The following is a 13382-nucleotide window of genomic DNA, read 5'->3' on the forward strand; positions in this document are numbered from 1 at the left end:
GGTGGTGGTGGTGGGGGGGCCCTGGAAGGAATGATGAGAGATTTTGGAGGACCGGGGAGAGACATTAATGGCCACACAGCCAAAGACAATGTTTATCCTAACAAGCTGTGATGAAACTTTTTTAGCCTGCCGATGTGGTATTTTCAGTGTCATACGATCTGTTTTTCTGCCATTAACATATAATCATTTTTATTGGCTAGCATTTGTTTACCATCTTCAGTAATGACACTGTGCTGTTGTTCCTGCTCTGGGGAATATGCCCTTTGCTCTAAAGAGTGAGGAAAGGTCTCCCTCTTGATCAAGGCTGTGCATTATAGCCTGCAGTCTGGAAAACATGCAGAGGTGGATGTTTGTACTTGCAGCACACCACTGAAAACCTTGGTGTCATGTTATTCTTTAGACACCGGTGCCGTGCTCTCTGTAGCACCCTGCAATTGTCAGAAACCTGAATCCTCTGTGGTTCCAGTCTAATCCACAGAAAGGTAGCTTCTTGCCAAGGTTATAGCATCCTTTCTCTTCTTCTTTTTTCAGAACCTAAACATTCATGAAAACTGTGATTGTCTTGCAAAACATACCTCCACAGAATGTGTGTAATGATTGCCTAATCCTTCGGCTAAGCTCTCATCGGAGGCCTTTTTCTTCCACTACCTCATCAATCTTTTTCCACATTACAACCCTTTCCAATAATGCACTTGCCATCAAAAAAACCCCTCTCCTGCTGCAATCCTTGTCACATTGGTTTATTTAGAAAAAAAGAGAAAAAAGCCACAACCCTGACAGAGATGGATAGATGTGCTTATTTGTCTCTTTAACAGAAGATTTCCGCTACAACTCCCTTCCTGTTTATCCCTTGTTCTTCTCCAATGGGGACGGGGGAGGGCTTGTATTTTTATGGTTATTAATACCTGCACTCAGTCTTTTAATCTGCTCTATTTGTCACATGTGACTGTCTGACTGCACTGTTTAATCTGGGTATCCTTCAATCTGTCTCGTCCCAGATTAGAAATTAATGAAGGCAGGAAGAGACACTTTTGAGTCAGTTACAGTGTAGGGGGGTAAAAGGGATGGGATGAATGGGAGACGATTGTCGTTCATTTGACAGTACTTTCTCTTTTTTTTTCTACTTTTCCCTGCTCCCCCTCTCTCTTTCTGTCTTTCTCTGTTTCTCCCTCTCTCTCTCTTCTCTTGTTTAGCTGCCAGATGTAGCCCATTTTTGCACTGCTCCCCCCCAAACAGGCGCTCAGCACGTGGGCCCTTTGGTGTGCGGCACCTGTGTAGTGTAATACAGTCAGCAACTGTGTTGTTTATTCCGGATTTGTTTGGTGCGCTTGAAAGCCCGTCTTTGATCCATGCAAAGATTCTTCACTTCTTTTCCTTTTTTCTCCCCCCCCCCCGATTCATCGTCTACCTCCCTCATTTTTAAACGCTAAGTATGGTTACATTGATGGCAGCCGTGGCTTTTTTTTGGTGGTGGTGGGGGGCTTATTTGGTTTATCTTTTCTTTTCTTTATTTATTTTTTGCTGTCTTTTCTCATCCTCAACCCAAGGGACAGGAAAATGACAGTGACCACTGACAAGCTTGTCAGGTGCCTTGTCGGGGATGTTTTATAACTGTGCGTTAATGTGTTTACATCTACAACTGACGAGAGGCATTTAAAAAAGAATGGCTTAATGAATATTGCATTGGCTGAGTGGACCCCACTGGCAGGCTGGATGCTGGGGTATTGTTGCCTAGAACTTCATGTCTATTTACCTCAGCATTTTAAGAAGGTTTAAAAAACACTTCCCATGGCTACAATATTCCACTATCTGCCTGCCTGACACTCCCTCTAGACAGTGTTATCTCTGTACACTGTACAGTGTGTGTACACAAATTTGCACAATGACTACATGCAGAATGCTCTTTCCATTAAAGCCTCAGAGTGAATCCAGTTAAAAAAAAAAATCCCATTTTCATTTCACATTATTCCCACTGAGACACAGTAGACAGAAAGACAGCCAAGAAAGTGTTTTATGCACTCGCCGCATGACTTATCCAAAAGGGAAAGCATATCATTAGAGGCCTTTCTTAATGTTTCAGGTGTTCTTTGCAAGTGTACAAGTGAAGCCAGTTTTTCCTTGATTCATTAGATTTATGATCAGTTCCAAGATTTTAACGTTTTGTAACATTTGGTTTTGTGAGAGTCATGTCAGACATGCCTCCTCTCACACTGCGTCTGCTTCTCTTACAGAACAAGTGGGTCAGGAGATTCTTTCCAACCTGCACAGTGACCGTGAGAAGATCCAAAGAGCCAGAGAAAGGGTGAGTGCACAGATGCCACCTGCACACACTCATCTGTCTATTCTAACAAGTGTTTGTGAGACCATGAAGGTGTTACAACTGGTCAGCAACACTGACAGCATTCACCACTTTCTACACAAACATGGTGCACACACGCACACACACACACACACACACACACACACACACACACACACACACACACACACACACACACACACACACACACACACACACACACACATGGTCTTGGGTGTGCTTACAGTTGTGCACTCACTATGTCAGCAGAATTGTATTGTATATGCTTATGTATTGATAGCACTGTATTGCATTCATGATATCACCATATAATTAGCATGTTTTTCTCTAGTTTAATTAAAGAGAAAGTGTTGAGCATATTATTCCACATCACATGTAGTGAAATCAACCCACTTGTGGCTACATATTGCTGGTACCTGTACACCTTCCTCTGTGATTTTCCCGCTTTTCTTCCTCTCACTTGAATGAGGTTAACTTTGCCAGCTGCCGTCCTTCCTCACCTACCCTCCTTTACTCCTCAGCACTCCTTCTCACTTTCCCCTCAGAGAGTCTCCCCCAATCCTTAGCACTACCCCTCCTTACATCCACCCAGCCAAACAGACAGGTAGGCAGACACAGAAAAGACCAAACACAGGAAGGGGGCCCAACCCTGACGGCACCCTCAACGCAGAATGCTTAAAGACCACAACATGGCAGTGGGCCTCGCACAGGCGATTTCAAAGGAAATCAAACATCTCCTTTCAAAACGGTCCACGGTGTCTACTGAGAGTACCTGATCTCTCTTTCTTTTGCTTTTTTCTCTCCCTCTCTCTCCCTTCTTCCCATGAGTCCCCCCCCCCCGCACACACATACACCCACACCACCACATGTACACACATGCACTCACAGGGCTTTAAAGGCAGTTTGTGGGGCAAAAGTAAAGTAAAAGGAATGAAGATGTAAAGACACAGGATGGAGCAGTTCTTTTGCATTAAAGAGATGGGAGGTGAAGGAGGTATAGTTTTAGCATAAATGCCAATATGTGAACAAACACATACGCAAATGTACACATAAAAGCACACACACAAACCTCTATGCTCAGCAGGGGGGGTGGCCTTTTGTTTTGCTTTTATGGTACAAATAGAAGTCAGTGGAAGGTTTCAGCACTGGGTCAAAGCAGTATGCTCCATACTCTGAGCTGCTGAGTGGACTGAAGAATGTGATTTCACCAATCTCCTGACTAGCTCACACAGCCAGAGTCAGACAGGTAGAAATAGAAAGAGTTTTAACATTTGTTCCTTAAAATTAGTAATTTATGTCCTTGAATCAATAATTCCACTGTGTCAAATTGTGAACCTGAGGTTAGGAATTACTAATTTCAGGGTACAAAATAAGCAGTTTGTATGTGCAAATTATTAATTTGTTCTCCTAAATGAATAACTCTTGCCCTCAAATTACTAAATCATATATCAGGTCACTACATTTGTCCTCTCCTTTCTCTATTAATCAGATAGATCCACATCTTTCTCTGCAGTGCATGATCTTTGCATCTATCTGAAGCACCATGAATTAAGTAATTTGAGGGCACCTAAACACTGAAACCTAGCTAGAGTGCTGCTTAGCCTCTTTTCCCTGACTGAGCAGACTAACCACAACAAGCTATAACTTCAGTTATAATAACTAATCTTTTCATTTAAGGGAATAAAATAAGTATTTTCAGTGTAGAGTTTAGTAATTTGAGAGCACAGATTATTAATATAAGAGGATTAATTGCGTAATTTGAGGAAGCAAATTAGTAACTTCTTTCCCCTTATCATGCTCAGTAAGATTACAGACTTTAACGCTCAAAAAATAATTACATTTTCACTTTGCACTTTTCATCATTCATTTTCATCCAAGGCTCCCTTTTCTCTACTAAATTCCCTCTTTTGGCACAATAGATTGAAAGGATATGCAGCAGAAACTCTTTAGAATTTTATACGCAAATTAGCTTTATTTTATAATGGTGGTGTCAGTGGTCGAGGGTGACACTTAGACACCCGACTGTGCTAAAACTCCAGGTTAAGGAGGAAAGTATGATATTTGGTGAGAGGCTGTGGAAAAAGAAAGAGGAATGGAAAGAAGGAATGATTCAGAGATGTATTTTGGGAGAAAGTGTGAAGTATCTGGGGGGACAGATCTGTGGGTAGAAGCAGACATCAGGCAACTGCAGGACTTGTTGTCTTTGCCAGAGGGCCCAAACCCCAGGTCCCCCACCTCCTAGCCTGTACCACATGTATCCTTGGCTCTCGCAACCTGCATCGCACCAACCCAGGCTGCCAGAGGGTAGGAAGGAAGGATGGAGGAAGAGGAAAAAAGTAGCAGTAAAGGAGGGGTGAGTTGCAGACTAGAGAGACGACTGCGAGATGAGCCAGAACAAACAGGAAGAAGAGTGATGCTGGAGCCATTGTAGAGAAGAGGAAGGTCGTAAGAAGAGATGTGAGAGCGAGGAATTAAAAATAGAATCGCGTACAGTTTAATACATTGATGAAAACACACTGAGGGAGAGTGGCTTTATTGGGAAAGCAGCTATTATCTCAGAGAGAGAGATGAAGATGAATGACTCCCTGCTGACTCTGGAGAGAACCTCTGCAAAGATTCTTCCCCACACTCCCTCAGCATCCTCTAGAAATGCGACTGCAGGTAGACGTTAGTGGCAGCTCACTCTGTGTGGTGTCAGCAGTTTTTTTTTTTTTTTTTTAAGTCACACTCACACCTTGTTGGCAACATCTCTGCCAATTCCTTTTCCCAGTAAAAGTCCCTGAACTTCAAAAGAGGATGGAATGAAAACATCTCTGTGACCCTTCAGGAAAAAAACAAAGGGAGATGGAACTGAGAAGATGGAGCAGGAAAAGGCAAAATACCCAAGACAATTAGCCCTGAATAGCCACAATCATTATTTCAAGTGTGCCCAATGTCAAAAGTAAAAGACCATCTCGCTCTTTTTTTTTTTTTTTACAATTCCATTTCTGCTCTAACTTCTGTTTGCAGCAGGATGAGCTGAGGGCTATCAGAATGACACGTCCTACAAAGTGGGAATCTGCCATTGACGACTTCATTTTGAATTTAGATGTCTATGATAAAAACGGCTCGTGATGACTCAAGTTTATGGACTTCAAAAAATATAAAGCAACATAGATTTTAGCAACTTTTTCAAGGGCATCTAAAAGTATGTTTAGAAGAGGCTGAAGCAATAATCTAAAAGAAAAAAAAACAGGCTTCTAATCAAATGTTGTCTTGCAACCAACAGCTTTAGGTAGAAGGACTAATTGCCCTTGATTCAGGTACTTTGCCTGAATGCCAGTGGTACAAGGCTGCTCACAGTAATACTGCAATCATTGCAATGACTTTAATGTTGAAGAACTTTCTCAGCAATGAAATGTTGGTGGTAATAAATATGTGTATGTGTAAAGCAGGACCCCTCGCCGTAATCCACCCTGTTGCTGATAGAGTGGTCATTGCCGATTCCTCTCTTATCTTTAACATGAACTTCTTTCAGTGTCTGTCTTTTAATTGTATTATCAGGTGTTCAATTGTTGTAGGCAGTGTATTTTGTCATCAGAGGACGTTTTTAGATTCTTTTGAATTTTGTGGAGTTGTTGGATCAGAATGGAAATTAAAGCCTGTCTTTCTTTCCTCACCCCCAGCTGAGAGAAACAGACGCCAACCTGGGCAAGAGTTCTCGCATCCTTACCGGCATGCTGAGAAGGTAAGAGGCAGGTAGGGACCTTGTTTCTGCACCTCTCTGTATGTATCGTGCTCTAACTGTGCCGCTGCAAGTCATCTCCGTCTGATAAAGTTTATAATTAGATCAAAATTGTCCATCTTTTCCCCTCCGCTCCTGATTAGTCAGAAACACTGTGTTGCTGTCGGCCACATTGCTTTGCTGTACGTCGCTTTGGATAAAGAAACAAACGACCATGTAAATGAATTGATGAATGAATGCAAAACACTTCTACATTATAGCTTAATTAAAATCCGTCACCTATAGTTAATTTGTGACCAGCTGATTTTGTCCACTTTTATTCGGATGACATTTGTCAAACAACTATGCAGCAAGGTACAGCTGAACCAACTGACTAAACTAGCAGATAGTGTGAATGCCTGCTCTGTTACATGCAGTGCTACTGGTGTTAAGTGCCTGGGTAGACTGAGAAGAGTTGCCCGGCGTAGCGTTCTGCAGAAAAAGGCTGGAAAAGGCAAGTGCGCACTGTACATGTCTCCATTCTTTTCTTCTCTTTGCCTTTGTTTTTCACAAAATGCACTAACAACCCATATCCAGCTTGCAGTCTTTGTCTCTCTCGCTTGCTAGTTCATGCACAAGGCAGCATCCAACAATCACACAAACACAGGCATTCACACAGATATTTCAATAGTCCTTGCATTATCTTATACACACGCCACCTAACACACGCACACTCTCTCTCTCACACACACATACACACACACACACACACACACACACACACACACACACACACACACACACACACACACACACACACCGTAATGTCTTGTCACATCTCCATTTCATAAAGTGCCTGTGTGCCTACCCCTGAACCGTGACGCCACGGTTTTGTTTCTCGCTCCCTCTTTCTTGTTTTTTTTTTCTCCCTGTCGCCCACTGTGGATTTTGATTAAGAGTAATATGTAAATGACACCGACTAAATGTAAAATCCTGGGGCCAGGAAGGAAGTGCCAATTGAAATAGATGCTTCAGTGCCCGTAGACAATTTGGAGGGCGGCTCACAGGGCGGCCGGCAGTTACTAGAGAGGGAAGGCCTGAGAAGGGCTGTGACGCCGACTGTAACCAATATTTCTGCATATGTCTCCATTTTGTCAAGTCTGATTATGGGAAGAGGAGGAGGATGGCGGGGGGGTCAGCTCGCCTGGCATGTCACCCAAAGCTGTCCAGAAATCATTCATCATTCCCTCCTCCTTCCCTCTCTTCTACCCTCCACCCTCCTCTGGTGCTGAAGTAAATAACACACTTATTTCAATATTATCATATTAATGTTAAAGTTCAGCTGTCACCTAATGGGAAGACTTAATCAGACGTAGCATTTTAAGAGGCAAGCTGCCGCCCAGCCCCCCCCCCCCCCCCCCCTCCCCCCACTCTCTGGCCCCCTCTCTTGACATGCCTCTCCTCCTCTGGTTAGTGCCCCGCTCAAATCAGGATTTATGAGGGCCTTCCAAAGTGGGGCCCGGCTGCGAGCCTCTTCGACGATCGCCCGCCTTTCTGCATGATGGGAGCAGCACAACATGCAACCCCCCCCCCCCCCCCCCCCACCTTAACAAAAAGTCATTTTTTTCTTTCGGTTTCTTCGCTGTTTGAATAAAAGAAAGTGCGTTTTGTTGTAAGGTCACGAGCTGGAAACATCAAATCTGAAGTCATTTATAACCAGAGATAGAGAACTGAGAGCGAGAAGTCACTTCAGGATGGTTCAATGATATCTCACCCACCCCCGCCCCCTTTTAGGCATTTCTTCCTCATTTTTCCATTCTCTTCACCCCCCCCCCCCCACTATTCTGCCTTTTGATTAATTGTGTATTTGTGTGCGATGTCAGAGCAATTGTAGTTTCTTTACACTGTCGTTGGAGTTGGGGGCTGGTTGGTTTGTCATTCTCCACTTGTTCGTCAGCTATAGAAGTAGTGCATTGCTTTAGGTCTGCCGTGAATGTGTAGAGGTGAGTGAAATAACCCTTTCCCGTTCTGTATTACAACCTCTGCGCTTCTGATAAAAACCTGAGGTGGACGCAGACACTCACTCGTGCACAGGATTATAAATATTCCATCTTTTGTTTGCTTATTTTTTGGTGTTCCTTTTGGTTTTAAAAGGCAGCAGTTACCTAAATTCGAAAGCCAATATCATATTTGTGTGTAAACCAAGAGGTTTGGACACTTGCACGGAGAAATAAAGCATTTTTGTTTTGGCCATGAAACTGTGGTAGTGAGCGTGTACATAAATACAGCATCAATTTTAACTCTGTTATAAACAGTCAATACTTTGGCCTTGATCCATGGTCAGACAAATAGACTTCATTGTGTAAGTGGAGGGATGAAGGGATTGATTGTGATCCGCAGGATAAATGCTGTCCGTTTTCCTTGTTGATGTAGTTTCTTTTAAACTCACACCTCTTCTTGAAGTGTCTTTATGGTCTGGTAGATATCACCCCAGCTGAGAAACAATTAGACACTCATTAAGCTAGCTGTCAGGGTTCAAGAAAGCCAATTAACTGAAAGACTCTGTGAATATCACCAATAGTTAGAAACATTCAGAGACACACACATTTCAAATAGCTGTTGCTTTGTTTGAAAATTAATCTTTGCAAACTTGTGAAACTCATCACTGCCAATGAGGGTAATAAGTACAAAACACTGTCTATAGGTGTTGCTGATTGGCTGGGTCGTAGTTGATAACTCGTCCCACAAACGTAGCCTCTGTCTGATGCCAGCTCTATTCATCTGCTTAGTGCATGTCAGTGGTCTAGTGGTGGGCATCCAGGGCATCCACTCTTAGTTAATTTTTAATTATATTCTCTGAAATCCTTTGGGTTTTAATTATACTGTGACAGGCACAGTGATCCCAATGAGGCAGAAAGGCAATCCTGATATTATATTAATATCTATGATCATCATATGATCTTTTATCATTTCATATAGCGCCTGTATAGCACTTCCACTGATCTCTTTTTACCACAAAGAAAAGATTTGCAGTGCTCCTCGGCATCTTAGAATAGAAGCGTCAGTCTTAGAATATCCCAATATGATCAGGTTTGATAAAGGTTCGGTACAGTGTGCATTGGGAAGAGTTACAGCTCACAGTGTGGGTCACTATCCCTGATTAGAGAAGCCACAAACCTTTGGATCAGACCTCTGTTTCCATGACCCACTGACACTATGGCTTCTCGTAAATACAAAATGGCCCTGTGACTGTAGCGTGAGCCTTCCTGCTGCTGTACTGAACATCTCAAGCATTTCTCCCACCACGGTCAGCACAGTTGGGAATGGGATGCAGCTCCAGACCCAGTTAGGACCATTGGGGTTGCTGGCAGCTTCACCGAAGGAGGGGGCATAGTGAAGGGCAATGAAGCAGGGAGGACGAAGGGGGGAGGATGTATATTTTGAAGCAGAGGGGTTGTCTGCTCTCGCTGGCAGCTGATCCCACATGCAGGTGGTCGACTCAGTCGCCAGGCAGATCAAAAAGTCAAGGCCCCGGGTGGACCTCCCTTTGAAATGGGAATGGGGCCTAGATATCAGACAGAAAACATAAGCAAGCTCCTAGCCACAGAACAGCTCCATATTCATGGCTGGGACTGGCAGCAGCGACGGGCAGGCAGGATGGACAGAGCCTCAGCCTTCAGAAGAGGACTCATGCACGCTCTGGACACTGATTAAGAGATCAGCCCATGAGCAGGGGTGAGGACGATGCAGAGGCTCAAACGCTGATGCAGCCACCAAGACACTAACTTCCTTTCTTGGGACGTGTCTTGACAAGCTGTCTTAATGTGCGGCCAAGTTTATTTCCTTGATTTGAAGCAGTTACCTGTGGTACGTTCAGTGCTTATATACAGCCCTGCTTTCAAAAAAAGGTGCAAATAAATGCAGTCATTTGCAGATGAATTGCGTTAACTGATAATGGTTTTATAAACTGTTTTTGAGTCCATGTAGTAATATCTTTTATACAATCATGTGTTCACAAAGCGGTGAACCTCGCTCCATCCTCACTTGCGAATGACTGAGCCTTTCCAGGATGCCCCTTTCATACCCATTCATGATACTCTCACCTGTTACCAATGAGCCTGTTAACCTGTGGTGTTTCTGGAGCATTCCACATCTTTCCCAGTCTTTTGTTGCTTCTGTCCCAGTTTGTTTGAAACATGTTGGTGGCATCAAATTCTGAATAAGGATATATTTACAAAAATGCATATATATATAGTCTTTGTTTTCAATTCAGTATATGTCGAAGAGGATTAACAAATGATCACATTCTGTTTTATTTATGTTTTTCACAACTTTTTGGGAATCGGGGTTGTAGTACAGCTAAGGACAGCCCTCTGAGTCCTGTCATACTGTTGATGTTTTACTGAAATGGAAAATAAAGCTATTCATATGACTAATTGGCATCAGAAGAATATCTTCCACTCATCCTTGCCTATAGGAAAATCAAAAGTTTCCTTCCTACCTTATTCACAGGCAACACTTCTTTCCTTGTTTGCTTGGCCCAATAAACCTACATGCAATCAATGTCACGAGCCAAGAGACTAAAGTGCACGGCCCCAGAAAAACATCTGGAGAAGGGAACTTTTGATTCCCTAAGATCTGTGAGTTTTGCCTCTCTCCTGTATTATTGGCAGATATATAGTCTCTCTCTCTATCCGTCTGTCTGGAATATTAACTACTGGGGATATGTAGGTCACATAATTAATGGAATTCAACTCTACCAGGGAGCTGTGGTGGGATCCGAGTCTTGGGGCCCTCTTGAAGTCGTGTTATGAAGTTGAACAAAAAGATTCAATTTTTTTTAATTGAAGCTGAAAGATGGGGCAGATTTTTCTTTACTCCCCTTTTCCTTTTTTCATTTATTTGTGTGTGCTGCTCTGTTTTAGGCTGAGAAGAAGATGAAAGAAATGCTTCATTACAATGTGATGGGGTCAGGAGAGTAAACCCAGTGGAGCAGGCTTTCTGGCACTGTGTTACAGCATTATACCTACCGTCATGTGCAACATGCTTCTACAATCCCACCCACTAGTGTATTTCCTCTTATTCTGTGTTTCGTCAGGATAGTGGACTATACTCCATGCCTATGACACTGTGTAAGACGTTTGCCCTATTTTACAATCTATTTTACTTAGTTTTACAGCTGAACTCATCACAGTAGCCATAGCCGAGCTTCATGTTTTCTGTCCCGAGAGTGGCAGATCACTCCCCGCGGAACCCACTCTCTCTGATCTCCTCGCCATGTTGCCGCCACGATAATTCCATGTACTACATTTAAACACATTCCCTTTGCTTTGCAATTTGTTCAGCCTGGCATCATTACCACCCCACTCAACCCCCTCGCTCCCCAACCCCATATTGCTGCATCCCTTTGGGTCCCTCCCATCCCTGGCCTTCTCTGCCCCCTCCAGGGTAGCATTCTGTGCTTTTTATGTCCAGTATGTTCTTATTCTGGCAAAAGAGCAAAGTGCCAAAGCATGAATCGTATCTGCCCCCTCCGCAACCCCCAGCTTAACTTTATACATATCACCATGAGCGCAGCTGTTGTGTGTATGTGCATGCATGCACATTATGGGTATATTCATTGGATTATGGCGAGCATGTTAGCCTACTGTGAGAAGATATTTAGTGTTTGTAGTAGTAGTAGTTAAGTTCTTACTGTTGGCAGAACAGCAAGTAGTACCGGAAGACCTTGCTAATGTTTGTGTTCCATTTGTTTTAGCAAGAAAGCAAAATTACATTTCTAAAGGCAAATTCAGACTTTCCACATCCGCAGAGCTGCAAGTCTGTGTGATAAAGTACATTTCACCAGCTGCTCATGTCCACACGGACGTCTGCGTGGACCAACCACTGACATTTCCACCCATGCACACTGCGTACTGTCATAAGTCTACCGACCACGTTATCAGACACTCAATGCAGTATGTGCAGAACAGTGTGTACATCAGCTGCTCATGCTATGTCAACATCTGTAGACATGGACATGTTAGAGTACATCAGAACTCGTGCTTTGTCGAAGCATCGTCTTCCAGAATCATTCAGAGATAGAGATCAGATGACTGAGGTATATGTTGAGTATCTCAAATTAGTGCATCTAACAACAGGTCATCTTACATTAAATGGGCTCTTTTATAAGAGAAAATAATTATACATATTTTTGTTATCAGACTGCTCTTTTATTTTTATCAAGCCATTTCACTTTTTTGGTTTTGAATGTCAGATAAGTGTCTTGTTTGGACATAGAATATACTTTTTAATGCTCCTGTGTGTCTTTGTGTGTGTGTCTGTGGCTACAGGCTGCTGCTGGGACAATGACAGGGTGCGCCTCAGCCTCATTACTCACTGCTCCTGAGCCAAACAAGCACCACTGCCACCTCTTTCTCTCTCTCGCTCTCCCTCCTGCTTTATCTCTGTCTTTTTCTCTTTTCCTCCACCTCGCCCATTAGAGAGTGCTGATGGGACGTTTTTAACAGAAAGGGAAAGATACACACACACAAGCCTGGGCTGTAGAGGAAGGGGTTGTTGACAAGGGCAAAGACGTGTTGTTGTTTTATATAAGGGATGCATTTGTCTGTTGAGGATTGACTCGCTTAACTGGCTGCCAAAGCCCCCTTTTTCTCCCTACATATCTCCCTCTCTATTACCCAGCCCATAGCAGACGTCTGTTTTTTCAGGTCAGGACATAGATGAATTGCAATTATTCCAAATCTGGTGGTGAAGAAATTGTTTAGAATTTTTCAAGCCAAAATCATGTAAAAAGAGTTGGAGACAGACAGCTAGCTCAAAAGATGGTAATTCATTTTGAGCTAGCTGGCGTTTGCAGTCAAAGTAAAAACTAGTCATATCACAAGTGAAACTGTTAAATCAGCACAACTTGCTGTCACCTAGTCCCTGAACTGGGCACCGAGGCTGAACTTGAGCATTCCCACAAAAAACACTCTTTGCGTGATCACATCGCCAAATGCTCTCGGGTCAGCCAGCCACGACATTGAGGTGATGCTTCGTTCGACCTCGCTCATGCCATCCTAGTTGATAGAGCTTCTTTTTTCCCCTCCTTTAACCCTGACAGACTGTCGTTCTGACGAGATGACTGGAGATCAGTGGTGCTCTCATCCCTTGAAGTGGCTCCAGGTGTCACTCCAAGGGTACCCGCCCTGTTTGATCTGCCGTCGAGCGCCTGTCGGGCCGCGGCACCCTCTGATTTCCCGGTCAGAGGGGAAACAGGCTCTCCTGTCCAAAAGTTCCACTGCTACTTTTGAGTGACAGCAAGGGAGGGAGATTGGCGGCCATAGAGCAAACCGTAGCCATAATCGTTTGGGAATG

At 43.5% G+C, this 13382-nt stretch overlaps 1 protein-coding gene across 4 annotated transcripts in view; it reads left to right on the forward strand.

Annotated features, from left to right (window-relative positions):
• The window catches only part of vti1a (vesicle transport through interaction with t-SNAREs 1A), a 118049-nt gene that overhangs the window by 75400 nt on the left and 29267 nt on the right, over positions 1–13382 (forward strand). For 2 of the 4 annotated variants that reach the window (XM_070990211.1, XM_070990212.1), the window contains 2 exons: positions 2232–2302; positions 5986–6058. In XM_070990211.1, the coding sequence (XP_070846312.1) occupies positions 2232–2302; positions 5986–6051 (137 nt within the window). In that variant the 3' untranslated portion in view covers positions 6052–6058. The remainder of the gene's footprint in view (positions 1–2231; positions 2303–5985; positions 6059–13382) is intronic. The other 2 variants (XM_070990209.1, XM_070990210.1) reach the window with 1 other exon arrangement.

This window comes from Chaetodon trifascialis, chromosome 21, assembly GCF_039877785.1.
Source record: "Chaetodon trifascialis isolate fChaTrf1 chromosome 21, fChaTrf1.hap1, whole genome shotgun sequence".
Taxonomy (NCBI): domain Eukaryota; kingdom Metazoa; phylum Chordata; class Actinopteri; order Chaetodontiformes; family Chaetodontidae; genus Chaetodon; species Chaetodon trifascialis.